Genomic DNA, 27,887 nt, shown 5'->3' with positions numbered 1-27,887 from the left:
CATCTGCTTGGTGCAGCCGTGTCCCCTGGGCAGCTGATGGAGAGATGGATGGATGGATGGATGGACTCTGGAAGGCAGGGGCAGCTTGTGTGCAGCTGCCCCTTGCTTTGCAGCCGTTTCTCCCTTGTTCCTTGCGATGTAAATCTCAGTCTGAGGGGTTTCAGTTCCCTGGTGAAGCTGTGCCTAACGGGGGATTCCCCCCAGTTCTTCCACATCACAGAAGTGCTGTGAAATTCACGGATCTGCCAGAAGGAGCCCAGCTTTAGCTCACGGCCTTTTCCAGCTGTGGTGGGATGTGCAGTGTTCCAGTGACATCTCCAGCTGTGGTGGGGTGTGCAGTGTTCCAGTGACATCTCCAGCTGTGGTGGGGTGTGCAGTGTTCCAGTGACGTCCCCAGGTCCCCTGTGGCTCCAGCCATGCCAGCAGTGCTTCCAGAGCTGAGGACACCAAAGGCACATTGCACTTTGCAGCTGTGTGTGTGCTGTGCCCATCAGACCCGCGAGGGAAACCCGAATGTGAACGAGGGGATGTGCTTCTGCAGCGGTGCACAGCAGGACTGACAGAGGTGCTTGGTAAACATATTAAATATTCATATTTTCCTGTGCTGCCAGCCTGGTGTTCATCACTGAACTCTGCAGTGCCTCTGCCTCCTGCCTCGCTGCTGTGAGGCAGAGTTTTCATCCGCAGGTTTTATTTCTGTCCTGCTCATCTCCAGGGGGAGTTCCCTGTTCCTGTGCCCGGCTCTGGGTCAGGCTGTGTCCCCAAACCCCCCCTGTGCCTGGGGGGCTCAGCAGGTGTCAGTGTGGCTTGTGCCCCCCAGCTGGATCACTGATTCCTTATGGAGTATGGCCTTGTCCTTGTGGAAAGCACCACATCCTATTTCCAAAGCTCTGAACGATTTCCTCTGTGGTCTGTGCCGGGTTTTGGTGGCCTGTTTTCCGTGTCCCTGTGGATTCTGTTCCGTGTCACACCTCCCAGCCCTTCGGTGGCAGTACCTGTTCAGGCCTTTGCTTTCCCAGCCTCGGTGTTGCTGCTTGCCCCAGCTCGGATTGACCCCACCCGGCAATTCCATCGCTTTGGATGTGGCAGGAAGGCTCAATGTGCCCGGACTGGAGTGGGAATCCACCAAACCACCCTGCTGCCATCGGGAGGCATCAAAGGGATGAATGGAGTTCGGGAAGAGCCCTGAAGTGTGGGACCGAGCCTGGCAGGGGTGACAAGAGCCCTGCCAGCACCATCCCTGCTCTGCCCTGCCAGCCCCGCAGCCCCAGGGAAATCACCGAGCTCCGCAGAGGAGGAGGAGATTTTGTTCTTGGTACTTGCAAAAATGTCATTTGTACTGATGGGGCCCAATCTTGTAAAATGCCGATGGGAAGAGATGCCCTGTGCTATGGATTTCTGTTTCTTCAACAATCGTTTCTAGTCCACAGAAGCACAAAGATTTAATTAAATACTTATGCTCTGGATTCTGTTTTTATGATTTTTAGCTGATCTCATCCTTCACTGAGCCTCATGTTTCTGTAAGTCAAGACATTGCTCCTGTCAGTTTTCAGCCTTGAAGTGGAAGAAGTCGTGTCTGTGTTTTACCATCAAGGAAAAATTTAAATGTTCTGTGTAAATCCTTAGCATTCCAAATTAGGTATTCCAGTATTAACATATTCCAAATTACTGCACAATTCCTGGCAATTTTGTGATTGTCTCCACAGCACCCTGAGGCTGTGAAACTGTAGATCTGGTGAGGATATCACTTATTTGAGCATTGACATTGTTGGGGCCGTCTGTTATTATTTATATTGTCTGGAAAATGGAGAAGAACAGGAAAAGGATGATAAATTTGGATATCTCTGTTTTTCCTTTGTGTTTTCCTAGACACGTGTGTGATTTGTACAGGCCTATACAGAGATCATTGATTAGGTGTATGAAAGACACGTTTTAAATTTAATAGCTTCAGACAAAATCTATCCTCCTTTTCCACTTCCTGGGGTTGTCGCAGAAGCTGGGAGCGGGCAGTGAAGAAGTGAACAATTCCAGCTTTCCTCTGTTCGTGTTCCAGGACAGAGGGAAGGACAGCCTGGCGGCCCGGCGTGGGTAAACCCGAGCCGTGCCGGGATGGTACCGGGCTGGTGCCCGGAGCGCGGCCCGGCCCGGCTCGGCTCCCTGCGCTCCGCTCCCGGGCTGGGCGTGCGGCGGGGCCGGGGCGGCTCCCGCGGCTGCGGCCCGCGATAGCGCCGGGCGGGCACTGCCCCGGGACAGGCCCGAGGGAGCGGGATGCCGGGCCCAGGGCCGATCCCGGTCCCGTTCCTTATCCCGTTCCTCATCCCGTTCCCGATCCCGGCCCCGATCCCTGTCCCGGCTCCGCCCCCTCGCCCCCGTTCCCGCCCCGTTCCCGCGCTGGTTCGGGCCCCGCCTCGGGGGCGTGTCCGGGGGCGGGGCGGGGTCAGTCCGCCGCCGTCCCGGCGTGCCCCGCGCGGCGCTGCCCGGCGGCCGCGGTCGGGGCAAGATGGCGGCGGAGGCGGCGGACTCGTGGGGTGGGTGCGGCGGGGCCGCGGGGCCCGGGGCCGGCGGGGCCCCCCCCGCGCCGCTCCCCGCCGCTCACCCGCGCTCCTCTCCCCACAGACGCCGACAGCTTCGAGGTGGTGGAGCCGGTGGCGAAGCGGCTGGTGCCGGGGGTGGCCGGGGACCGCTGGGCCGGCGAGGATGAGGAGGACGACGTGAAGGTGCGGCCGGGCGGGCCCCGCCGGGACCCCGCGGCGCGGCGGCTGCGGGGCCGCTCTGGGGGCGGCGGGGCGGGCGGGCCGCTGCCATATGGCGGCCGAGAGCGGGGCCGCGGGCCCGGCCGGGGCGGGGGCTCGGGGCCCCGGCGGGCCGGGCCGGGCGGGTTGGCGCGGCCCCGGGCCGGGCTCGGGCCTCGGCGGGCGGCGGGGCCGGGCCGGACACCGCGGGGCTCCCGGGCACGGCGGCTCCGCCCGCGCGGCGGCGGCCCCGGCTCGGTCACGGTGACAAGTGGCAATGGCAGGAGGCGCCGAGCCGCCCTGGCCGCAGCCGGTGCCGCTGGCCCGGGACGTGCGGCGCACGGAGGGTCGGACAGGCGCTCCGGGAGCGGCGCCTCCCGCTCGCCGGGGATCCACCCGCTGCTCTCCAGCTGCTCCCCCGGCTGTGGGGCGCTGTGCCCCGCTGTCTGCAGCCTGCCGGCCCGGCACTGGGAGTGGGGTGCGCTGGTGAGGCGCCGGGACGGGGGTAATGACGGCTGTGCTGCGTTGGTGCTTCTGCTGCTCACCAGAAGCTTCTGTGCTCTGCCAGCACGTCTTTTCCACCCGATTTTCCTGCTTCTCCACGCGCCACGAGGCGGGATCTTGCCATGTTTCAGCGTGGTGTCTGCACGGCAGTGGGATAAAAAGTGTGGATGATCATTGCTGGTGCTTGTGCAGGCAGAGCTCCCTCAAAGGCTGTTTGCTCCTGCTCGGGTCCCCTTGGCAGGCTGGTGGTGCCACAGAAACCACCATATTCATGTGGATAGTGCTAAGGGCTGCCCGGGAATGCACAAGGAGCACACCAGATGGGTTTCAAGGCCAGGCTGGACTGGGCTGGGAGCAGCCTGGGACCGTGGAAGGTGTCCCTGCCCAGGGCAGAGAGTGGAGCTGGGAGATCTCTGAGGTCCCTGTGGACCCAAACCATCCCGGGGTTCTGTCAGTGGAATGAGGCAATTACAAAAGACCTTTTTGTTTCCTCCAGCCCTGGGACATTGTAACACTGAGGACTCAGGGTTGGTTTTGGGGACACTGTTACCAGAATCTCTGAAAAGCACCAGCAGTTTTTATTTGGGCTCTCGTGGAGTTCTTCCCATAAACAGTACGGAAAAAGTAGTTAATCTTTTAAAAACCCTGAAGTTACCCGATTTCTGTGATTCTGTGTGTAACTTACCTTCTTAAATGGAATAGTAGCCCCAGCCCAGTGTCCCAGGTGTGACATTAGAGCAGCAGGACAAGGACAGGTGTGTTCACAGCAGCTCCAGGCACTGGGAATGAGTGTGGGCAGCATGGAAGTGACACAGGTGTGTGTGATTGACACAGGTGTGTGTGATTGACAGCTCTGTGACTGACAGGTGTGTACAGACACCTGCAGCTCAGGCTGTTGGTGACATTTGCTTTTCCTCCTTCCTTAGGAAGTGAGAAGCTTTCTTGCTGGATAGAATATGTCCAGGAGAACTGGACCAGAGAGGTTCTCCAGGAACCACCTGAGGGGTCTCTGTCTGTTTAATAAAGGAACAAACATTCCCCACGTGGAATCCCAGAATGGTTTGGGTTGGAGGGGACCTTAAATCCCATCCAGTGCCACCTCTGCCATGGCAGGGATACCTTCCACTGCTCCAAACCCTGTCCAGCCTGGGCTTGGGCACTGCCAGGGGCCCAGGGGCAGCCACAGCTGCTCTGGGAGTTCCATCCCAGTCCCTCCCCACCCTGCCAGGGAACAGTCCCTTCCCAATATCTCATCCATCCCTGCCCTCTGGCACTGGGAAGACATTTTACATCTACACATAGTTTAATGCAGTTGCTTAACTATTTCCAAGGGATTGTGGGTTTAGTGCCAGAGCTGCATCTAGAGAGGATCCAGCAAGGAAAGGTGGTTTATTTTGGTTTGTTTTCCTTTGGTTTGCTCCTCCTGCCAGACTCCAAAGGCCCCTGCGAGGGCCCACATGGGGAAATCCCCACGTGAGGGAGATGACGTGGTCTAAAGTGGCAGCACACAAAATGTTTTCTGGCCATGGCTTTCCTAAGGCATCTCACATTGTGGAATGTGCTTTGTATCTGCAGATCTGTGTTTTGGAGGGTTTTTGAGTAATGAACTTGCAGTAACTGTTAATTTGGGAAACGTCAACTTCCCGGGTTTAAAATTAGCACCTTTGGTAACAAAACTCCTCTCAGTGTTCCCCAGCACATGTTCCCCAGAAGTCAGGCCTGCTGCCAGGAATTTTCATCTATTGACTCAGGGCTGGCACAGCCAGAGCAGGGCAGTGCCTGCTCCATCCCAGAGCTCGGCTGGAGCTGGGAGCCAGTGCCCAGGCCCAGCCACAGGGAGGATGTTCCTGGGGCAGTGAAGGACACAGAAACAGTGTTGAAATACTGGGGAATGAATGTGTTCTCTGGGGATTACTGTATCACTGCAAGGACGCTGCACTGGGGCAGTTGGCTCTTCCTCCAAGAGAGCTCCTTGGAGGTTACAAAGGGGCCTGGCTGGCAGGACTTGGAATTCCTGGGTTTATAAACCAGGCAAGGCTGGCAGGATTTGGTATTCCCTGGGTTATGAACCAGGCCTGGCTGTCAGGATGGGGTTGAGGCACATCTCATGGCATAGAGTCCTTGCCTCCGTGCCCTCTGTGAAGTGTCCCAGACATCCCAGTGCCACGGATGAATCCCTCATGGCCAGGCTGCCCTTCCTCTGCAGCTTGCATCTGACTGTCAGCCTGGCCGGGCTGGGGCTGAGGCAGCTCCTCGGTGCTGAGTGGAGCTGTTTAAGCAGTGGGTGTAGCACAGTTAATTAGATGTGAGCTAAAATAATGCTGCTCCAAATTCAAGTCAGCTCCATGGAATGTGGCAGGGAAGCCGAGTCCCCTGCAGGTGCCAATTATCTGGGGTGACTGTGGAAGGACTCGGTGTCTCCTTGCTTGGATCAGCACATCCCCGTGCAGCGTGGGGCTCTGCACCACTGCCTCTGCTGGGGCCTCCCAGAAAATCCCTGCAGCCATGGGAAGCTTTTCCCAGCCCAGGAGAGGGGCCCTGGTGCTGTGGGACAGAGCAGCCTGTGCTGCTCCGACGTGGTTTCAGCTGGGCTGGGGGCTTCCAGCAGGGCTGTGCTGTGCCCATCCCTCAGGGATGTTCAGTGTCTCAAAATGCCAGAAATGAGAATAAAGTCCTGTTTGTGCCCGTGGTGTTTGACTGTTTGTGACCTGGCTGTTGTAATTACTGACACAAGATGGTTGTTTGACCAAAACCTGCCTTTTCATGGTAAGAACTGGCCCCAGCCAGGGTGGACAGCTCCAAAAAGCCCTGAGATACAGCTCCCATGGCTCCCTCACTCTGATACCAGATCAGTGGGTTTGTGGGCTCTGGAAGAGGTGACAGGTGTCTGTAAAAGGATATTCACTGTTTTGCAGGATAACTGGGATGATGAGGAGGAAGAGGAGGAGGTGAAGGAGACAGAGGTAAAACAAGGTGAGACTTGAAGATAACCCCTGGCTCTGTATCAGCATGGGAATGGGCACTGCTTGTGTCTGGGTGTGTGAGGATGGAACCTGAGCGGGGCTGGGTTTAACAGAAATGTCTGTAACTCTCTGCTCAGTCCCAGGAACTGAGCTTCCAGTGTTTGTGGTTGTGTAGGGAGAAAAAAATCATCAGATTTCTGAGAGCTGTGTTTGTTATTCCACTCTTTACAGAACCGAAAGTTTCAGAAAAAAAGAAAATAGCAGAAAAAATCAAAGAAAAAGAAAAGCTACAAAAGAAAAAGCAAGAGGAGCTTAAAAAAAGGGTAACTCCTGATTTCTTTTGGGTCACGTAAAATTCAGAGGGCGGGTTTGATTTGGTTTTTTGGAGGTTGAGCAAGATCTGAAAAGGTCTTGACTCATCTGATAAACCAAACTTAGGTCTTGTACGTGATCCCATCTGGGGCTGAGAGCTTTAATTCCTGCATAGTTTAACCAGTGATTGGATCAGTGTTATCCCAGTTCCTTTGTGTGCAGCAGTGATGGAACGGGCAGGAGTGGGAGTTTGTGTCTCTTCCCATTCCTTGTGAAATGAACAATTTATTGGGACTGCAGGGAGTGGGTCCCAGGTTTTCCATGTGCCCTGAGTCGAGGCAGCAGCGGGTGATGCAGTGGCTCTGGAGAAGGCACCATGTCTTTAACGTGCCACCTTCTCTGTGTGCCCTCCCTGCAGTTAGAGGCACCTGAGGAACAGAAGGAGCTCACACCAGAAGAACAGTTGGCAGACAAACTACGGCTAAAGAAGTTGCAAGAGGAGTCAGACCTGGAGTTGGCAAAGGAAACCTTCGGTGAGTTAAAGCAGCAGGAAATACATAAACCCCTGGGACCCTGCAAAGCATGGGCAGGGTTTGGCTCTCAGCACGCAGAGTTGTGGCACTGAGAACAAAGGAGTAGCAAAGATGCTGATGCACAGCAGCATTCCTCAAACTGGAAGAGTTTCCTTAATTATGGTGAATGATTCAGCTCATTGCTCAGGGGAGGTTGTCACAGAGCTTGGGGGGTGTGCACAGCTGCAAAGAACCAGCTGAGTTCTGCACTCAGGAGGCTGAGGCAGGAATTGTTTATTTGAGGGAAAAGGGGCTTGCTTTCCTGGTGCAGGTTGTCCAGAGAACAGGAATAGCTGGGTCAAATTACTGAGTTGGACTCAGCTTCAGAAATTGTTGGGCAGAGACTTTGGACAAGGGTCTGGAGTGACAGAACAAGGGGGAATGGCTTTCCACTGACAGAGGGCAGTGTTAGGTGGGATATTGGGCAGGAATTGTTCCTTGTGAGGGTGGGCAGGCCCTGGCACAGGGTGCCCAGAGCAGCTGGGGCTGCCCTGGCAGTGCCCAAGATCAGGTTGGATGGACTTGGAGCAACCTGGGACAGTGGAAGGTGTCCCTGCCCTGCCAGGGTGGCACTGGATAGGGTTTAACCCTTCCAACCCAGACCATTCAGGGATTCTATGAAATTTCTGAGTTTTGCAGCAAACTTCCTTCCTTCTGTGAGGGCAGGGATCGCCCTGGCTGTGGGGGAGCAGAGCTCAGGGAGGTGGGAGCCAGGCCCCTTTTAGGGCTCACAGCTCATGGTCTCTGTAACACCCCTGCCTGTCCTGCAGGTGTAAATAGCACTTGTGGAATAGATGCCATGAACCCCTCTTCAAAAGATGACTTCACGGAATTTGGGAAGCTGCTCAAGGAGAAGATCACACAGTACGAGAAGTCCCTACATTACGCCGGCTTTTTGGAAGCGCTGCTTCGGGACGTCTGTATTTCCTGTAAGTGCAGACAGCCCAGCTCTGCTGCCAGAGCTGGCTGCAGCTGGAGTGGAAAACGTGCTGTGATAGTGCTCAGAGGGGATTGCTCTGTGAGTTTGGACTAAATGAGGCACTGACCTGATTCCATTCCCACAAACTCCACCTAGGATCCTCTCCTCGTGCAAGAGTGCTCTTTCTGCACGTTGGTTAGAGACAGTTCTCTTAAATGTGTGAATTTTGATGCTGATCTAAACCTTGCATGTTTTTCTTGAAGCCATTTCTAAAATAATAATAAGAGTAAATTCTCTGAGGCAGATAATTTTGAGTACCTCATTTAGAGGGAAACTATTACAAAATCAAGTTCATGTAATTCTGGAACTGCAGATTAACTGTTCTGGAATTGAGCATGTAACTCTACAGAGATGAAGTAATTTAAACTCCTATTCCCAGTGCCCTGGTGGCTGGAGCAGTGGCTGGGATGGCTCCCTGTCCTGTGCCCAGTTGTCCTTCAGTGAGGGGTAACTCGATCCCAGGAGGAGCTGGCTACATCCATCATCCCAGCTGGCAGCTTCCATCTCAGGGATTGCAGAGCTCCTAACAGGAGGGACTGCCAGCCTCTCGCACCATTTATTGATAAACAGAATAATTTATTGTTAATCCACTGCTACTTTTAATACATTTTACTGTATCTTACTGTCTCCAGATTTAACTGTTCAAATGTCTCTGTAAGTCCCTTGTGTTCAGTAACTTTATTTGCAAGTTTTACCTTCGACAAGGCTCAGGCTTCCAAGGAACCAGCTGGAATCCTTGTTGGGATTGTAAGGACCAGAACCACCCACTCTGTGTTCTGCTCATTTAAATCAAGTAATTGCCCATAGTTACACTAATGCTTATTTCTAGTTTTAGAGACTGTGGATGTTACTTAACTGCCTTATAAGAACAAAATTGATAAGGAATCTTTTTTTTTTTACTTTTTCTTCCTTGATGCAGTGGAGGTGGATGATTTGAAAAAGATCACAAACACTCTGACAGTATTATGCAGTGAAAAACAAAAACAAGAGAAGGTAAGGCTGGGGCTGTTCCTCAGGGATCACAGCCCCTGCTTGGGGCTCCCCTGCATTTATTAGTTACTTGTTGAGAGTCTGGGGGAAATAGGATGAAAGGCAAAGGGGGGCAGGGCTGTGGTGCAGGGAGCTGGGGACACCTGGAACTGTCACAGCTTTCCTAGGAAGAGAAAATGTGCGGCGTGGAAGCCATCGGCAGGGCCACGCTCAGTGCAGGGGCTGTGGCTGCTCAGTGCCACTGGGCTGGGCCTGGCTGGGGTAATGGCAGAGCTCTGGGCTGTGCAATAACCACCCCTGTCCCCTTGGCACAGAATAAAGCCAAAAAGAAGAAAAAAGGTGTTGTGCCTGGTGGGGGGCTGAAGGCGACGATGAAAGACGACCTGGCCGACTATGGCGGCTACGACGGCGAGTACGTACAAGACTTTGAAGACTTCATGTGACATTTATCTCTCTTCTGTTGTCTTTCTGTTGCCCATAATCCCTTAAACATGTAGCACAACCTTTCTTCCTCTAAATTCTGCCAAATGCTACAATCAGAATTGCAGTATCTGTGTGCTGGGGCTGGAGGTGCCGGGTCCGGGCGGAAGCTCCGGGCGGGGTAGAATGGAAAAGGTCTGTAAATTGCAGTTAAAAACCCAAAATTCTGATAATGGGAACTGCTGCTATTCATACCAGCAGCCAAAATCGGGAAGGAATTGGAACAAGGTGAAGGATTATAACCAGCACAGCTCCATGACATGGCCTTAACTGTCCCTGCTCCAGGGCCAGGGCTGAGCAAGAGCAGTTTGCAGCAAGGGCAGGGTGTGCACGTAGAGTTCCAGTCGCTTTGTCTTGAGTTAGAGCTTGAGGATTTCAGTATTTTGGGAAGGGAACTGCTAACTTCAGTGTGAATACTGCACCTGGGAGCCTGTCCCCTGGGACAGCCACTGCTCCAGAGCCTGACACCTGAACAGCACCTGCTGGGGCAGAGCAAGGTAAAACCCACTTGTGTCTCAAGGATGAAGTTTATTTAGTTCCAGTCATTTAAATTTCTACTAATGCAGCTGTCTGGGTTGGGTGTTCTTTAACAGTTAATTAAGGGGTTAAGTGTAAAAGAAAAAACCAAGCCACATGAATTCCTTGGGGCTCTCCTGGGTTGTGGTGGGTCTCTCACAACTCGGCCGTTTTCTTTCATTAAAAACCAAACTTGCTTAGCAAACTGCAGCAGTTCCTACAGTTGGGCAAATTGTTATGTTAACAATTACAACATCTGCAATGTTTTATAAAGCAACTAATTTAATAAAAATCACTATTGAGGACTTCACCAGGCTGGCCTTGGAGCAGAGTTCTTCTTGGGGCCTGACAGGAAAAATACCTGAAGAGGGAGAGTTGCAAAGCTGAGGTGTGGTGGGAGTCTACCCATGGCCTGGGCCTGGAAAGGAATTTATATTTAATAACTGTAAAAATACATTTGCACTTGATTATTTCTTTTACTCCAAGACAGCAGAATTAGGAATGGGCTGTTTAAAGCTGTACAAGATTTTAGAAATCAGACTGGACTCAAAGAAGGCATTAGTCTATTGGGTACCTGAAACCTGCAGTGATTCTGCTCATTCCACCCCCGTTGCCTGGCCATTCTGCACACGTTTCAGCCTCCCCCCTGCCCCTGATTTAAAGGGCTGCTGGATCTCTGCTTCACCCCCACCTGGGCTAGTCAGTGTTTGCTGGTGACTCAAGTAATTTATAAACAATAAGATTTATTATACAAAACACAATTTTAGGTTAACACAGTCAGCATTTAACTACTTACAACCTTGTGCAGTTTTCTGGAGTAATTTTTACAGAGCAGCAGAGCCCTGTGAGCAGGCCATGGATAAAATCAGTGTAAATCAGCAGTGAGCTGCAGCCTGTGCTCCGGGCTGGGATTCAGCTGCAGTTCAGTTGGATAAGAGGTCGTTGAGGCAGCAGCCAGTCTGAGGGTCCTTCAGCAGGGAGTTCACCACGTCATAGAACTTGTGGTCGTAGGCCAGCCTGTAGTAGGTGTAGATGTCCTCACAGTGGGTGAGGAACCGCTTCAGGTTCCTCAGGGCAGCATCAGCAGGAGGGTGCTGCTGTTTGACCCTGCAACAATTGCACATGGACTGACACACAGAACCTCCCCAGGCCCCTGAGAATTGCTCTGGGCCTGCAAGAGTGACATTTCAACAGGAGGTCGTACTCAACACCTACACTTGAATCTCCTGGTTGTTTACCTGCTCTGATTCATTTTAGGGATTTGCTCTGCCCAGCCCTGAGCTCCCTCCTTGTCCAGCTCAAGGACGAGGCTGGATCAGAGTGACTTCCATGCTGTGCCAGGAACCAAGCCTACCAACAAATCCTTCCCTGGCAGGGTGGGCAGGCCCTGGCACAGGTGCCCAGAGCAGCTGAGGCAGTGCCTGGATCCCTGGAATGCCCAAGGCCAGGCTGGACATTGGGGCTTGAAGCACCTGGGACAGTGGAAGGTGTTCCTGCCATGGCATTGGATGGGCTTTAAGGTCCCTTCCCACCCAAACCGCTCTGGAATTCTATCTCAAATCCGTAACAGTTGGACAGTTTACCCCTTTCCCCCCTGTCAGGGGCCCTGTGCAGGCAGAGCTGCAGAGCCTCACTCACTTCTTGGCCACCTCCTCGAAGAGGCCGGGCCGCAGCGGCCGCTGCTGCCGGAACTCCTCCAGGTACACAAAGTCCCCCCTGGCGATCACCTGCTGGAACAGAACCTCAGCCCAGTCCGGCAGGAACTCATAGGCCTCGGCCACGATGGCTGCCTGCAGGGAGAGCAGGGACACGAGGGGGATGGCACAGAGAACTTGGGACTGGGGAGCCTCTGTTCAACCCAGCCCTTGCTGCTGTGAAATATGGGGTAACAAATACGGCAGAGAAATACAGGGAACAAAGCACTGTGAACAACCTTCCTCAGCCGCTAAACAGGGACACCTTCCACCATCCCAGACTGCCCCAAGCCCCATCCAGCCTGGCCTTGGGCACTGCCAGGGATCCAGGGGCAGCCCCAGCTGCTCTGGGCACCCTGTGCCAGGGCCTGCCCACCCTGCCAGGAACAATTCTCTCCCATTATCCCATCCAAGCCCCTCAGGAAGCCATTCCCTGTGTCCTGTCCCTCCATCCCACAGGATGTAAGGCTGGGGTAACAGCCACAGGCCCTGAGGCCAGGAGAAGGAGCTGAGCACTCGGGCACTGCAGCGCCCAAGTCATTCCTGACAGAGGACCCCGAGGGAGCCCAGCTCACCTGGTAGAACCTGGGCAAGGCCAGGATGGCTCCTGGCAGCTCCTGCCTGCCCAGGTTGATGATCCTGGTGCTCTGCCCTGAGCCCAGGAAGTGCAGCTGCAGCGTGATGAGCCGCGTCTGGCGGCGGCAGCGCAGCGCCTGCCGCACGCACGAGTCCTGCAACAGAGCAGCTGAGAGCTTCCAGGGAGCCTGGGAGCATCCCTGAGAGAGCTCAGGGCCCTGCAGGGCCTGAAGCAGTGACAGAGCACTGCAGCTTCACATTCACCGTACTCCATCGGCATTAAACAAAGCTTCATTCCCACAAATACTTGCACCGTAATTACGCTTGGGTTTAAACGCTGTAATTGTTCTACCTTGCTCATTAAGCTCATGGTCCCTGCCCTGACAGTGGGGAACACACCTGTAACTCAGGGTTTGTTAAAGCCTGAGCAGGGGCCAGCACAGCACACTCTAATACAGCCATGCTGCTGGTGCCAGGGGGCTGCAGAGGCACAGATCCCTTCTGCACTGGGCCCTGCACACCCTCCCCAGGGCAGCTCGGTGTGTTCTCCCAGCCCAGCCCACTCCTCACGTGCTCCACAAATCATTCCATTCCATCTCACTGTACCTTGGAGTAACTCTCTGCTGCATCAATGAAGAGAGTCACAGCTTTCAGCAGCAGCTTCTTTAAATTTGGAACATCCTGAAGAGACTCCTCTGAAACAGGAAAAAAGAAGGAATAACCAATTATTTATGTAGGTGACAAAGTTACTTTTAAAACTCCCTCCCAGTGCCAAGTCTATCCCTGGTGTTGTCTCATAAAGCACCAACAAACTAAACCACAATTTATGTATTAAAAAAGCGGGAAGGAACACAGTGCCTGTTCAGTTAATGGATCAAAGCTTTGCTGGAGCCTGATTGAGTGATTGGAGGCTGGAAAGAAAGCCCAGCCACACATTTGTGGCAGATGCCAGCACTGACCACTGCCAGAGCCACTCAGAAATCCCTTGGCACAGCTCCTGGTGTCGCTGCTCTCGCAGCACTGGCTGCCCACGCTGCAGAGCTCACCCTGTGGGTGCCACACTCAGACACAAACCCTGCAAGGCCCCCGTGTCACATGCTGTGGGCTGAGGGGAACCTGGCTGTGTCTGTACCCACTCCACGGGAACATTACACCAGGGAAGAGCCCTGAGTGTCAGGCCCTCTGCGCACACCCGGGAGCTGCTCAGGGCAGGAGCCTCCCATCAGCAGCAGCTCCAGGGCTGCTCGGGACCCCAGGCCCGCCCCGTGCGTCCGTCCCCGCTCACCCCAGGGCCGGCACTCGATGAGTTTGAGCTGGGTGCAGGCGGCAGCCTCGTGGTTCTGGCCGATCTCCCTGCACATGCTGAAGCACAGCGCGATCATGTTGTGCTTCTCGCTGTCGCCGGGCCGGCAGCGCTTGGTGTAGTCCAGCAGTGCCGCCTTCAGCGTCCCGCTCTGGGCACAGAGGGCACCCTCAGCACAGCCCTGGGCACCCACAGACCACCCTGTCCCCAAAGGGACCCAAACCCCAACAGCAGCCCCCCACCCGCGCTCAGCCGGGCATGAAAATCAGCACCCGGGTGCTTCTTTGTGTACCAATGTCAACATGTGACATTTCTTTGTGGCTTACTTAAAACAAACCTATGAGCATCTGTGATTTTTAAAACCCCCATGAAACTTTAACTGCAAATAAAAGCAAAGCAGGATCTTAAAACTCTGACAGTGCCAAGTTTTAAGTTTCAACGCTGCTGTCGTTGTAGCACTGAACTAATTAGGAAATAATGGTTCAACTAAAATAAGACTAAATCCCAGCAATAACTTATTTCTATGAAACCTGACTCTCAATTCAATAAGTAAATTTTACTCAGGAAGTAAAATGCCCAGACAATTTCAGTCTGTGTAAACTGGGTGTAAATTCCCTGCACGTTTGCCCCTCACGTACCGGGTCCAGCTTCTTCCTCATGAGCACCTCGAAGTAGTGTTTCTGGTGCAGCAGCTCAAAGATGTAGGTCATCTCATTGTACCTGCCAATGCCCGTCAGCAGGCGCACCTGGGGACACCAGGGCAGCTGAGCAGCTCCAGGGCAGTGAACAATCCCCTCCCAGGGCAGCCCTGGCTGCACGTGTGCCCCTGGAGCCACGGGGGTACTCCTACACCAGCCCAAACTGCAGCTGTGAGCTCAAAGGGCATCATTTTATCTCATAAAAATAGGCTGTGAAGCTTTCAGCACTGACACCATTCCACTGGGCACGTCCCAGGCTCCAGGAGATCCTTCAAGGCAGCAATTCAAGATGCCCAGTGCCACAGAGCAGCACATTTCCCCAGCAGCTGAATCACCACTGGGCAGGCACGGCCAGGACAGGCCCAGCCAGCCCTGGAACAGCCCCAGCCCCAGGAACACTCACCAGCAGCCTGTACTCCTCCCTGGGAGCCAGGTGCTCCTCGGTGAGCAGCCGAGCTGCCTGCAGCACCCGAGTGATGCCCTCCATGTGACACGTCAGGCTGAAGAGGCTGTGGGCCAGGATCAGCAGCTCTGTAACTGAGGAGCAGAAGGGTTCTGGCACTTCGGTTCAAGGGCTGAGGAAATCGTGAATTGTTGCCTCTCTCCAGAAAACACAGAACACACAAGCACAGAAGCTGCAGCCTGCCCCAGCCAAGGCTGACAAATGTGTGACACATCATCACTGCCCTGCCTGCCAGCCCTGCACTGGGAAAGGAAGGGCACGAGTTTTCCATTTGGGTTTGAAACATTCAGTTTGTAACTGTGGTAAAATGAACAAAGTCACAATGCCCCTTCTGTAACAAACCACCACAACAGTTCAGGTCACTCCCTGCATTTCCCACTTCTTGCTTAGCACAAAAATCTGAATTTTTTTTGGAAAATAAACCCTTAAGCAACACCCCTATCTACTGTGCACATCCTCAGCCCTACCAACTGAGTATCACATTTGAGATCAGCAGCAGAGCCTCTCCTTTGAGCTGTGAGTTGAACCAACAATTCCACATTAGTTACACACAGGTTACACCAGGCAGGATTTGCCATTTACTCACTGCACGACAACTCCCCACAGGGGACTGAGGAGATTTTTTCCAGCAACTTCATCCCAACCAAGGTGTGATCCTGGCACAGCTTGGCAAGCTGCAGGAGCTCCTGGCTCTCCACTGCAGGGTTCCAAGCCTGCTTCTGCCCTGTGGCCAGAGAGAGAATTCTGTCACCACTGCTGATTGTGCACGAGAGAACTCCTGTTATTTCTTATCATTAATTAACAAACCCCAAACAAACCAATCTGGTATCTTCCAGACTGACTAAGGACGTGGGACTACAACCCTAAAGACACTTAGGGTGTTACTGCTTAATAACAATCACAAAGTACTTTTTTGCCAGTTCAACCCAACAAAATCCTAGTGGACAACCATACAGCTGCCCTCATTTCCCAAAGGAAAAAAGGAAGGGGAGAACCTGTTGTCATGCTTCACACAGGGAAATGCACATGATATTTGCAAATCAGATTATGTGGGGCAGCAAGGTTAAAAATCCTTTTTAAAAAATTATGTCCACAAAAATGCAACCTTAGCTACTGCAACACCACACTGGGCATAGGAATAATTACAAATGAACATTTGTACAGAACTTCACACAAGGCAGACAATGCACACAGAGCAAAGCTGAGCCCTCGGGGACAGAGTGCAGGGGCTGCTTTGGGACACACAAATGCCCCCAGAGACCAAACCCCAGCACAGCCCAGGTGTGCTCCCTGTGCAGAGACCAAACCCCAGCACAGCCCAGGTGTGTTCCCTGTGCAGAGACCAAACCCCAGCACAGCCCAGGTGTGTCCCCACGTTTCCCCTGTGCCCACCTTTTCCCTGGGCGGAGGCCAGCAGCTCGTGGGTGATCTGCTGTGCCAGCAGCGGTGCCACGGTGGCAGGGGGCAGCCCCTGGCAGGCGATGAAGGCCTGGGCCCTGCGGCCCCGGTCCGGCCCCCGCCGCGCCAGGATGGCCCCGAGCACCTCGCGAGGCTCCCGCGCCGACACCTCCGCGAAGGAGCAGCTCAGCTCCTGGGGACACAAAGCCCATCAGGGCATCCTTAACCCACAGCCCCTCTGCGAAGGAGCAGCACAAAATCCATCAGGGCATCCCCACCCACGGCACCTCCCCTTAACCCCAGGTGATTCCTTAAGTTTCAGCTTTCCTATTTTCCAGATTCCGTACTGCACTGATGTATAACTGAACTTCATATAAAGCATTAGCAGTTCTCCTCACAGCTCAGTCACACCAAACAGTCCTTTTCCAGCCCCAGAACCAAGGACAGCATTAAATCTTCAAGCCCGAAAAGTGCAAGCAACAGGGAACTGAGGAGAGCAACCTGGGAGGGTGGGACTGCATCACCTGGAGCTGGAATTGGATCAGCTGTGCTCAAGCTCAGCTCAGCACCTCACGCCCAGGAAGCCTCTGCCCTTTTCCCACACAAAGAGCTGGAATTCCACCCTCTGCAGCTCCTGCTGAGACCTTCACCCCCTCACCCTGTCCTGCCCAGCCCCAGCAGGGCTGGCCCAAGGCCCTGGCCCCTGGCTTACCTTGGAGAGCTCGTAGAGGCACAGGACCTGCCTGCAGTAACCCCTGCCATGGACACATGCCTCTGCCAGGGCCTTCAGTGCCGCCACCACGGCATCATCCCCACACCCCAGAGGGGTCCAGTCCTCCAGGCTGGATGCTGGAAACAAAAAAAACATCAATTCCTATCTCATAAAGGCAGACAACTCCCTTACACCTGGGCAAGGCTCCCAAAACCTGCAGCAATTCTGTAACACTTCCTCAGACTCTGAAAACTGAGCTCTTGTCATTTTTCAAATCTCACACTTGTTTCAGGGTACAAACAACGCAACAGAACTCAAATATCCTTGATAAGATCTCATATACAAAATTTCTAAGCATAAGATTAAGTAAGGGTTCTGCAGCCTTCCTGATGGGTTAGGATTCATTTATGCTTTTCTGAATCTATTCAGCTTTACACATCAGTATTAGAAAGGGATGTTCCAGCTGAAACTTGCTCACTCAGACTTCACAGACATGCAGAGAACTTTACAGATAAACATTCTCAGCCTTAGCCTTGCTACTAAACAAGAAACACCAAACCCTTCATAATGCACAAAGGTGTCAGGAAAATGCATTAACTAAGGCATTTCCTTGATTCAGCTACAGGAAAAAAATTAGTGGAGTGTTAGAATTAGAGGGATAAAGCACAGTGCTGCTTACTGGGCCAGAACTGAGAGCTATGACAAATGAAGGGTTCAGGATTGATGGAAACTGTACACAGAAAACACTGCCAGGAGCACACAGGGACACGTGCATGGCAAGGCCACAGAGTGCCCTCAGAGGAGCAGCTCTGCAGCAGGGAGAGAGGGCAGGGGGAGCTGAGTGTCTGCAGAGCTGAGGGGAGCTGCAGGACAGGAGGCAGCAGGAGATGTTTCTGCAGAGCTGAGGGGAGCTGCAGGACAGGAGGCAGGAGGAGCTGAGTGTCCGCAGAGCTGAGGGGAGCTGCAGGGACAGGAGGAGCTGAGGTCCTGCAGAGCTGAGGGGAGCTGCAGGGACAGGAGGAGCTGAGGTCCTGCAGAGCTGAGGGGAGGTGCAGGCACAGGAGGCAGCAGGAGATGCTCCTGCAGAGCTGAGGGGAGCAGCAGGGAGGGCAGACAGGGCTCAGCAGTCACTCACCGCCCGGCTCCGCGCTGGCCTCGGCCGACAGCAGGCTCTGCACCTCGGGCTGCAGCTGCTCCAGCCCCGCCTCGCCCAGGGCCAGGGCCCTGCAGAGCAGCACCAGGGCCACGTCGCGGTGCCACAGCTGGAAGTAGCGGCACACGCGGGCGGCCTCGTGCACGCTGCCCTGCTCCAGCAGGGTGCCCAGCAGGGTCCCCAGCGCCGCCCGCTCCGCGGCCCCCGGTGCCGCCCCCGGTGCCTCCCGGGCCGGCAGCGCCCGCAGCCCGCGGGGCTCGGCCGCCTCCAGGGCCGCCAGCCTGGCAAAGGAGAACTGCTGAGCCAGCGTGCCCAAGCACTGTGCCCCGGGGCACGGCCGCGAGCCCTCGGGCAGCAGCGCCCGCTGTGCCACGCGGCACTGCCACAGCTGCTTCTCCACCTCCTGCAGCTCCTGCACGGCCACCCCGGGCTCCTTGGCCAGCCAGTGCCCGGCCAGCGTGAGCAGCAGCTGCCTCTCCATCAGGCTGGCTGTCCTCTCCTGCCCCGAGGGCTCCCACACGCTGTCAGCCTGCCGCAGGAAGAACTGTGCTGCGGCTCGGCTGCAGATGCCACGTCTACTGAAGGTGTCGTTGCACTTCTGCCAGAACTCCGCTCTGCTCTGGCTCTGATGCCACTGGCCACTCTCTCTTAAATGATGTAGATCCCTCAGAACCTGTAAAATCCACAGAGGTTCATCACAATGGTCATTCCAAGAAAGAAAACTCCAGCTCACACAGGATGGGCAGCACAGAAATACTGGATTTAGGGAAGTGCCCTAACATGCAACCAGTCACAGAACTGATTTGAGTTGGAAGGGGTCTTAAAGATCATCTCTTTACACTCCCTGATGGACAAACCCATCTATTTCCATCCCCAAATAAAACTGATCGCAAACAAATAAAACCAGGAAGAGAATGAGGACAGCTGTAGCTGTAGAATGAGGACTCTGCAGCTCAGCACTTACAGCCTGTGTGTTGGGTGCACTTGCATTTAAAGTAAAAAATTACTTAACAAAAAAATTAATGTTTCAGGAAGGCTGAGAAGTTGCATCCTCCATCCTGGCAGCAGCAGGAAGAGGTGACTGCCACCACGCGCACTGTACCTCGTGTATGACCACGCTGTCCACGGGCAGCTCAGCCAGGGCCGCCACCTCCCGAGCCAGGCTGAACATTCCCTTCTCCTGCAGCTGCTCCAGGATGGAGCTGCACTGCCCCTGGAAGGCCTCCAGGCTGCAGGGCGTCAGGAGGGAGCGGCTGATGGGGATGGAGGAGTCCCTCAGGGCCTCGCTGAGGGCACGGAGCCTCCTCAGGTGGGGGCCTGGCAGAGAGAACCGAGCTCAGCAGAGCCGGGGCTGCGGCCCAGGGCAGGCCGGGGCTCCCTCGGGAGCCGGCCCTGCCGGGGCTGGGGCTCGGGCTGCGCTCACCGTCCGGCAGCAGGCTCTCTGCCGCAGCCAGGAGCTGCAGGAGCTTGCCCAGCTCGTAGTCGGTGCGGCACTGCTGCAGCATCAGCTCCAGGAGGAACAGCGCCTGCGAGCGCAGCCACGGCAGCGGCACCGCGGGGCCTGCTCCCCCTGCAGCCCCCGGCTGGGGAAACAAAACAAGGGGTTCAGGATTGGGGGGGGCATTGCCCCTGCAGCCCCCGGCTGGGGAAACAAAACAAGGGGTTCAGGATTGGGGGGGCATTGCCCCTGCAGCCCCCGGCTGGGGAAACAAAACAAGGGGTTCAGGATTGGGGGGGGCATTGCCCCTGCAGCCCCCAGCCAAGGGGTTCAGGGTCAGGGGGGGCATTGCCCCTGCAGCCCCCGGCTGGGGAAACAAAACAAGGGGTTCAGGGTCAGGGGGGCTGCTCCCCCTGCAGCCCCCGGCTGGGAAACAAAACAAGGGGTTCAGGATTGGGGGGCCGCTCCCCCTGCAGCCCCCGGCTGGGGAAACAAAACAAGGGGTTCAGGATTGGGGGGAGCATTGCCCCTGCAGCCCCCGGCTGGGGAAACAAAACAAGGGGTTCAGGGTCAGGGGGGCCTGCTCCCCCTGCAGCCCCCGGCTGGGGAAACAAAACAAGGGGTTCAGGATTGGGGGGCCGCTCCCCCTGCAGCCCCCAGCCAAGGGGTTCAGGGTCAGGCACTGGGGGGGCCGCTGCCCCTGCAGCCCCCAGCCAAGGGGTTCAGGATCGGGGGGGGGCATTGCCCCTGCAGCCCCCGGCTGGGGAAACAAAACAAGGGGTTCAGGGTCAGGGGGGGCATTGCCCCTGCAGCCCCCAGCCAAGGGGTTCAGGATCAGGGGGGCCTTTCCTGGGCTCCTGGGGGAGGGAAGGGGCAGCAGCTGTGCCCCTGCTCAGGGCACGGGGCGCTGCCAGCCCCAAGGGGTGCTGAGCTGAGCTGGGACATGGCGCTGCAGGTGCTGCTCAGAGCCAGGGGGAGGCGGGAGGGCTGAGCAGGGCAAGGACCAGGTACAATTAATTGTTACACAAACAGCCCTGGCACTGCTGGGGAAGGGAACTGAGCTGCCTGAGCCCAGTGTCCAAGAAAGAATACCATGAATGGCAGGGAATAATGTCAGCAGGGAAACAGAAACTGGGATGGAAAGGGAAGAATTGTTAAAGCATCTGCATTGAGAGACAGAGTGTTTGCACACACTGCTCCTCTTGGCCCAGCTGCCCAATCCCAGCAATGACATTCAGAGAAAATTGATTTCCTTACGTTTGTGAGGCTTTCCTGAAATTTGTCCAGTTTGGTTTTAGCCTCGTTGTACTTCTTACAGTTCATGCAGAGTTCATACATCTCCAGGATGTGCAGCAAAGGGGAATCCTTTAAGACACAAAACCAGATCATAATAAATTCCCAGAAGTACCCAATAAATAAATCATACTTTTAAAAATAATCTATTATTTCATTCAATGAATGCAGAATTTGTCCCCCTCACCAGCAGAACAATGAAGCTTTAATTTATTAAAATTGCATGCAAGGTTGATGTAGGATCTAAAAATCTGTGATAATTGGAAAATTTCCACTTTGACTGGGAATTTTAGTGGATAGCCAGGTTATCCTTGGCACAAAGCAAGACAGAGGGGGATTTACAGGCCCAGAAGGGTGAGACACATCAAATACACCCCTGAAACCACATCCCCTCACCTTTAAAAAGAGCTGGAAGCCATTCAGAAGTGTTTTACTCTTCTGCTTCCTCAGGAAGACTTTCCAGATGACAGCAAGGTCCTGCAGGTCCCACTGGGGACCCTCTGCCCTGCCCTGCGTGTGGGCAGTGGCCTCAGCCCTGGTGGCATCATCCACAGAAGTGATCATCCACACGCAGAGGCAGGAGATGAGGCTGGCACCCTGGAAATGCCAAAAGGAGGGGTTTGCACCTCCCCTCCTGCTGGAAGGGGGGCATGGTGGGCACAGCATCACAGAAACGCAGGAGCAGCAGTGATGTCACTGCAGACAGCCCTGGGGCAGAGCCAGCTGTGCCACCACCCACCCCCAAATGCCCAGCAGGGCAGACTCACAGGGCAGCAGAGCCTGGCACAGCCAGCTGTGCCACCACCCACCCCCAAATGCCCAGCAGTGCAGACTCACAGGGCAGCAGAGCCTGGCACAGCCCCGGGGCAGAGCCAGCAGTGCCACCACCCATCCCCACAGAACTGCAGACTCACGGGGCAGCAGGCTGCCAGCACGCTGAGGACGGGCGCCCGTGCCCTGAGCCCCTGGGCCAGCAGGAAGCCGCAGGGGCTGGGCTGCTCCTGGCACTGCAGCAGGGTGTGGAACAGGCTCCCTGCACGGGCCCTGGCAGCAGCGCCGGCCCCGGGTGCCAGCAGCCTCCCCAGGGCCAGCTGCAGGTGATCCTGGAGCGCGGCAGGGAAATCCTGCAGCAGGGCAATGACCTGCGGGGAACAGCGCAGAACCTCGTGAGGCCACACAACACAGGGCAGGATGGAGGCACTGAACACACAGAGACTAAACACTCCCCAAATTCAGTTTTAGAACAGCTTTGGAGGCCTGGAGAGGAAAAGGGGTTCTGTGGGTGTGAATTATTGTAATGAGAGCTCATCCTTTTCCACAGAGCTCAAACGTCTCCTAGGGAGCCTCAGCTCTGCTCTCTCCTGTAGTGCAGCAACAGAGCTGAAAAGAGCCTACTCGGGTGCTTTTGTGGAGTTATAGATTCTCCAAAACAACAGGCAGATCCAAGTTAAAATCCTGCCCTGCCAAGCACCATCTTACCTGGAATTTCCCACTTAGCTTCCTCACATGACTTCTCCCAATTGCTTTTATTGGAGTGTTTTATTCATTTTTAAATCACATTCGGAACCAAAGACGGAAAATTTGGATTCTCAAAAGTTTAAGTATCTTTACTAAAAAATCAATTTGAGTTTTGAAAGGACAGATGAGTGGCTTTATTATAACTTACACGGAACATCTGGCAAGTCTCCAATTAAAAAAAAAAGCAGTAACTACTTGAGTTTCAATTAAATTTACAAGAGAAGGGCTCCCACAGCCCCAGGGTATGGAGATCCCAAGAGAACCAAGCCCCAGCACTGCTGAGGCTCCTGCTGCCTGCACACTGGGGCATTCCCTGGCTTCAGGACCCAGTTTAGAGCACGGGGAGCTCACCTGGGCGGGCTGGTGGCCGTGCAGCTGGCTCTGGATCAGGAACTGCAGCCACTCGTTGGCTTTGGCACATTCCCTCAGGAAGGACGTGCTCAGCTCCAGGCTGTGCAGCTTGCAGAACTGCACGACCAGGGACCACTGCCTGCTGCACTCACTGGATGTCCTGCAGAGAAATGCAGAGAGCTGCAGCGCTGGCAGCAGAGCTCGGCTCCGAGGGGACCCTGGGGCTGCCTGCACACTGCACCAGGAATCCCTGCACCAGCTCACTGTCCCGGGCTGCCCTCCCTGGTGCTATCTGACACGCAGACAGCAGAATGCAGCGCTCAGCCTCACTGCCCAGGTAAGCCCTCACACCACGCTGCTCTCACCTCTTTATGCCTTGCTGCTCAATGTTATCCCAGAAGGCCTCTTCCAAGGAGGTCAGAACTGCTGCTGCTGCTGCCTTGTCACCATCAGCCAACCTGGTTAACTTCTCCACTGGTTAAAAGAACACATTCCTGAGGTGCTATTGGGACCAGAGCCAGGGCAGCACTTTCAGGAGCAGCTCCCTAGCTGGGAAAGCAGATACCTGTGGCCCTGAAGTTAGAAGTTCAACTTTCTCAAGTTATTTCTAGGATAAGTTGAATTTCCCTACAGCTTTTAACACCTGATCTCCCTGCAGGTATATGACAGGAAGGAGAGAGGAGGTTTGGCAATGGACTTTGTTTAACTCCCTGTAATATTATTACAGCTGAGCCTCACTGATATCAGTCTCAGGCAGCTGCTGGACAGTGCCTGTTAGATCCTGATACAGCCTATATCAGCCCTCCTGCCTTATTTGGCACTACAGGATCAAAATGCACCTTTCAGAACGAGTAAAGCAACAAAGGAACAAAACAACAAAAAGCTCTTCCATGCTTTTAGAGCAGTGCTGAGCCCCAGGCAGCACCCTGCACCCTCCCTCCCCTCCCCAGGCACCCACGCAGGGCAGACAGGCACGGCCTTACCCAGCGAGTCCCTGGTGGGGCTGTGGCTGGAGATGAGGCCGGCAGCCCTGAGGGCCACCCGCAGCCCCAGGCTGTCCTGGCCCAGCAGCTCCAGGAAGCACACGCAGGCCGCAGCCACCGAGGGGACACCGAAGCAGCTCAGAGCCAGCAGCTGGGCCTCGCGAGCCGCCTGCTGCATCCTGCAAGGGGCACACACAGCTGGCACCCCCCGGGCGAGGGGAGCCTGCCTCCCTTCCCCAGACACCCCCCAAACCCCCTCCCAGGCAAACAGGCACCGCGGGGTTTGCCCAACTCTGAGCCAGCAGCACCAGAGGTAACTGCGAGCCTAAAGTTTCGTATTGGTGAAAAACGTGGGGATGAGAATGAAGGCTCACACGTGACAAGCACAGTTTGCAATTCCGTACCTTTATCAAAACCAAAGGTAGTGGAATCTGTGTTATAATTAACAAACACCCCCTCAGCAGCTGAGAAAGGCAGAAAGAGCCCTTGCAGAGTCTGCAGCCCACTGCAGCACCAGGAACCTGAGTCTGACCTGCAGATGGTGCTAAGAGAAAAATGCACCCAAAGGGTTTTCCCACAGCAGTCACTGCAATAACCCTGCATCCCTGACTGTCTGTTAAACCATCACTTCACATTAATGTGTTTCCCTTTTTGCCCCAGTTTTACCTGTTTACACAAGAGAAACCAATCTGTGTGGAAATGATGGAGAGAAACAAACAGTGACTAATACACAAACCAGACAGAAACAAAGTGATTTGTTCTAATTCCCACACTAAACAGCAAATTTCAGTATTCAAGCAAGATGTGTCAGTTGACTGAACACCTGATTTCGAAGCTTCAGCCAGGACATTTAATTCCATCAACCCCCAGTGCATTTCTTGCCTTACTAGCTAAACTGAAGAAGTATCACCACTAGGAAATGTCACAGAAAAGGGGCATCACGCTCCTACAAACTCAACTAGAGGCTCAATTTCCTAAAAGAAGAGCCCACCCATGTTTGATCAAACTAGGGATCTTTTCCTCACTTCCCTTGTGCGGATTTCTTGAGGTAACTCCAAACCAAGCTCGCCTCCTTTCAGCACTATCTGATTTCTAACCCTAGGGACCCCCCAGTTCCCTGCAGGGGAGGATGCAGGGGCTCCCTGTGCTGCAGGGGAGGATGCAGGGGCTCCCTGTGCTGCAGGGGAGGATGCAGGGGCTCCCTGGGCTGCAGGGGAGGATGCAGGGGCTCCCTGCCCTGCAGGGGAGGATGCAGGGGCTCCCTGGGCTGCAGGGGAGGATGCAGGGGCTCCCTGGGCTGCAGGGGAGGATGCAGGGGCTCCCTGGGCTGCAGGGGAGGATGCAGGGGCTCCCTGCCCTGCTGGGGAGGATGCAGGGGCTCCCTGCCCTGCAGGGGAGGATGCAGGGGCTCCCTGCCCTGCAGGGGAGGATGCAGGGGCTCCCTGTGCTGCAGGGGAGGATGCAGGGGCTCCCTGCCCTGCTGGGGAGGATGCAGGGGCTCCCTGTGCTGCTGGGGAGGATGCAGGGGCTCCCTGGGCTGCAGGGGAGGATGCAGGGGCTCCCTGCCCTGCAGGGGAGGATGCAGGGGCTCCCTGGGCTGCAGGGGAGGATGCAGGGGCTCCCTGGGCTGCAGGGGAGGATGCAGGGGCTCCCTGCCCTGCAGGGGAGGATGCAGGGGCTCCCTGGGCTGCAGGGGAGGATGCAGGGGCTCCCTGCCCTGCTGGGGAGGATGCAGGGGCTCCCTGCCCTGCTGGGGAGGATGCAGGGGCTCCCTGCCCTGCAGGGGAGGATGCAGGGGCTCCCTGCCCTGCAGGGGAGGATGCAGGGGCTCCCTGTGCTGCAGGGGAGGATGCAGGGGCTCCCTGCCCTGCTGGGGAGGATGCAGGGGCTCCCTGTGCTGCAGGGGAGGATGCAGGGGCTCCCTGTGCTGCAGGGGAGGATGCAGGGGCTCCCTGCCCTGCTGGGCACACTCACAGCAGCCTGGGGGCTTTGCTCCTGGCCAGCTGCTGGCCCAGGAAGGTGCCGAAGGCGAAGGCGGGCCGGCCGTGGCGCAGGTAGAACAGGAAATGCAGCCTCTCCTGCACGGCGTGCCTGCTCACCAGCCCGGGGCTGGAGAAGTGGGGCAGCTGGCTCCAGGCATCTGGGGACACAGAGCAGCACTGTCAGGGACACTCTGAGGGCACAGCAGCAGCAGGGCTCAGCCACAGAGCCTCGGGGGAGAGCCAAACGCGCTCCTCGGGCTCTAGGTCACGCCCAAAACCACTCTGAAATCCCACTCCTCCCTGGGAAAACAGAGCTCTATCACCTCAGCCTGCTTGGAAAAGAAAACAATGGTTTTCTAGCTTGTATTTCGATACTTTTCTATCTTATACTTTAGATAATTTTTCTATATTTAGAAAAAGTTCTGCCTGCGAAGAGCTTAACGCGAAAATCTAGAATTCTAGTTCAAAACAGAATTTCAGTATATTACACTATTTTTTTTGTGAAAAAAATGGCCTTTTGAGTAAATTTATCTGCCAAACAATTCCCCTGGAAAGTAATTTACTTTAGGTGCTCAGGCTAGGAAAGCATGTAGGCCTTGGCAAGGGACATACCTGACACAGCCAGAGTGTTTGTTGACTGCCAGCCAAACAATTTCGTGGGATCAAAGGGCATTAATGACTGAAAGATCAGAAACAAAATTAATTGAGGCAGCTTAAGAATTTCACATCACTGTCCTGAAACTCTCAATTTCTAATTATCTTACCATTACAAACATTATAAAATTGAAATGTTGCAATTTCTGCACTATTAAACACCTTGCCCACTGAACACTGCGAGAACATCCCTCTCTGACATTCCAGCACTGCAAACCCACGGGGTGCAGAGACCACCCGAAAAAGCAGCTCAGGATGAAGCTGTGAACTTCAGCTGCACATCCAGGATCCCAAAGAAACAGCCCCTGCCCCCCCTGCCAACAAACCCCTCTGTCCTGGTGCCCTGCCAAAAGCACCCTGTGCACCTGCAGGAGGTGGTACAGAGAGATGTCAGGAGGCAAAATCCCATGAGCAGTGCAGGAGGGAAAGAGAGCAGCCTTGAGCTTGGGGTAAGGGGTCAAGGCCATCTTCAGCAGCTGTGGATCAACTTTCTTTAGAGGTTTTTCTGTATCTTCATTCTGAAGGACCTACATTGCAAGCAAGCAAAAATAATTAGGAGAAAACTGCATTCAAATAGCAACAAACCAATTTTGGGGTGTCCCAATCTACCCCAATTTGACAACACAGAAAGTATCATCTTCTTTCCTGTAAAATGCTTTTAAGTTGTATCAGAGCCATGTTCCCAGCACCTGATGCTGCAGAGACTGTGCTGTGGATCGTGACACTCTGGTCACCCCCTCTGCTCCAGCAGTTTTCTATCAAAGGGGACACTCCTCTGTCACAGCCATGAGAGCAGCAGCAGGACAGGGGCTCAGGCAGTACCTGGTCAATGCCCCCAGGCCCATAGACTGTGGTGGCCAGGGCCAGCAGGGTCCTGCCCTCCAGCAGGATGCTGCTCACACCCCCCTGGCTGCTGGGGATCAGCATCTGAGCGTTGGCCAGGCTGGCCTGGAAAATCATCTTGGGATCTTAAAAGGAAAAAAAAGTGACATTTAATTCCATGTAAAACCAGTGTTAAACCATCAATCACACGTTACAGTTGTCCTCTGACTGTGAAAAATGCTGAATTTTCTACTTTTTGTTGTCCATACTGGTTTCCCTCACTTTGCCTATAAACACAGAGAAGATAAGCCAAGGTTTAGCAAGCTTTGCCCACACAGGCTGGGCTTGAGCCCCACAGTTTAGCACTGCAGTGGTTTAATTCTTTATCCTACACTGAGCATGCTTTCACTTGGGATTAGTTTTGTCTTTTGTTGATGTGTGACTCTGCAGAAGACAAAATGTTTCAAAAGTGCAAGGAGTTAGGGGCACAAACTCTATTGGTTTTCAGTGAAGCAAACACACAATCCAAGGGCAGGGAAATCAAAATGCACCACAGGGACTAGAGGAAGGTTTCATTTTAATGGGATGTGTGTTTTCCCATGAATTCTCCTTCTGCTCAAGCTGTTGGCAATGTAACTGAGCTGGAGGGAAGGATGGTCACACACAGAGTGATTCTCACTCCTGAGCAGTCTCCAGGTCTGCAAGCACAGTTCCAGCAGGAACTACACCAGATTTCAGAGATGAGGAGGTGATGGATGCAGAGGTTCAATCCAGCTGTGCCCAGCCCTGGGCAGGGCAGGA

At 54.7% G+C, this 27,887-nt stretch overlaps 2 protein-coding genes across 6 annotated transcripts in view; one reads left to right on the top strand and one right to left on the bottom strand.

Annotated features, from left to right (window-relative positions):
• The first annotated feature begins 2,467 nt into the window (after positions 1 to 2,467).
• Positions 2,468 to 10,358, top strand: EIF3J (eukaryotic translation initiation factor 3 subunit J). The gene is made up of 8 exons (XM_063170048.1): positions 2,468 to 2,528; positions 2,617 to 2,717; positions 6,152 to 6,209; positions 6,431 to 6,522; positions 6,930 to 7,044; positions 7,854 to 8,012; positions 8,982 to 9,055; positions 9,367 to 10,358. Exons 1-8 carry the CDS (start codon positions 2,501 to 2,503, stop codon positions 9,493 to 9,495), a joined length of 756 nt encoding a protein of 251 aa, XP_063026118.1. The 5' UTR covers positions 2,468 to 2,500; the 3' UTR covers positions 9,496 to 10,358.
• Positions 10,020 to 27,887, bottom strand: part of SPG11 (SPG11 vesicle trafficking associated, spatacsin) — a 30,348-nt gene continuing 12,480 nt past the window's right edge. The window contains exons 18-41 of one of the 5 annotated variants that reach the window (XR_010029676.1): positions 27,087 to 27,232; positions 26,630 to 26,791; positions 26,223 to 26,289; positions 25,603 to 25,768; positions 23,629 to 23,807; positions 23,011 to 23,119; positions 22,646 to 22,805; positions 21,691 to 21,918; positions 21,173 to 21,373; positions 20,741 to 20,848; positions 19,469 to 19,628; positions 19,148 to 19,362; positions 18,028 to 18,718; positions 16,893 to 17,029; positions 16,175 to 16,373; positions 15,369 to 15,506; positions 14,723 to 14,856; positions 14,260 to 14,367; positions 13,604 to 13,772; positions 12,925 to 13,013; positions 12,318 to 12,473; positions 11,687 to 11,838; positions 10,845 to 11,155; positions 10,020 to 10,466 (exon numbers count right to left, since the gene is read on the bottom strand). Coding sequence is in view for 1 of the 5 variants with exons in the window: in XM_063170047.1 (XP_063026117.1) it covers positions 10,972 to 11,155; positions 11,687 to 11,838; positions 12,318 to 12,473; positions 12,925 to 13,013; positions 13,604 to 13,772; positions 14,260 to 14,367; positions 14,723 to 14,856; positions 15,369 to 15,506; positions 16,175 to 16,373; positions 16,893 to 17,029; positions 18,028 to 18,718; positions 19,148 to 19,362; positions 19,469 to 19,628; positions 20,741 to 20,848; positions 21,173 to 21,373; positions 21,691 to 21,918; positions 22,646 to 22,805; positions 23,011 to 23,119; positions 23,629 to 23,807; positions 25,603 to 25,768; positions 26,223 to 26,289; positions 26,630 to 26,791; positions 27,087 to 27,232 (4,058 nt within the window). In the remaining 4 variants the exon portion in view is untranslated. Of the gene's footprint in view, positions 10,467 to 10,771; positions 11,156 to 11,686; positions 11,839 to 12,317; positions 12,474 to 12,924; positions 13,014 to 13,603; positions 13,773 to 14,259; positions 14,368 to 14,722; positions 14,857 to 15,368; positions 15,507 to 16,174; positions 16,374 to 16,892; positions 17,030 to 18,027; positions 18,719 to 19,147; positions 19,363 to 19,468; positions 19,629 to 20,740; positions 20,849 to 21,172; positions 21,374 to 21,690; positions 21,919 to 22,645; positions 22,806 to 23,010; positions 23,120 to 23,628; positions 23,808 to 25,602; positions 25,769 to 26,222; positions 26,290 to 26,629; positions 26,792 to 27,086; positions 27,233 to 27,887 lie in introns of those variants that run through there. The other 4 variants (XR_010029678.1, XR_010029677.1, XR_010029679.1 and 1 more) reach the window with 4 other exon arrangements.

The sequence above is a fragment of the Melospiza melodia genome, chromosome 15 (assembly GCF_035770615.1).
Source record: "Melospiza melodia melodia isolate bMelMel2 chromosome 15, bMelMel2.pri, whole genome shotgun sequence".
NCBI lineage: Eukaryota > Metazoa > Chordata > Aves > Passeriformes > Passerellidae > Melospiza > Melospiza melodia.
Note: the sequence above shows the minus strand (reverse complement) of the source record. Positions and strands in the feature narration are given on the sequence as shown.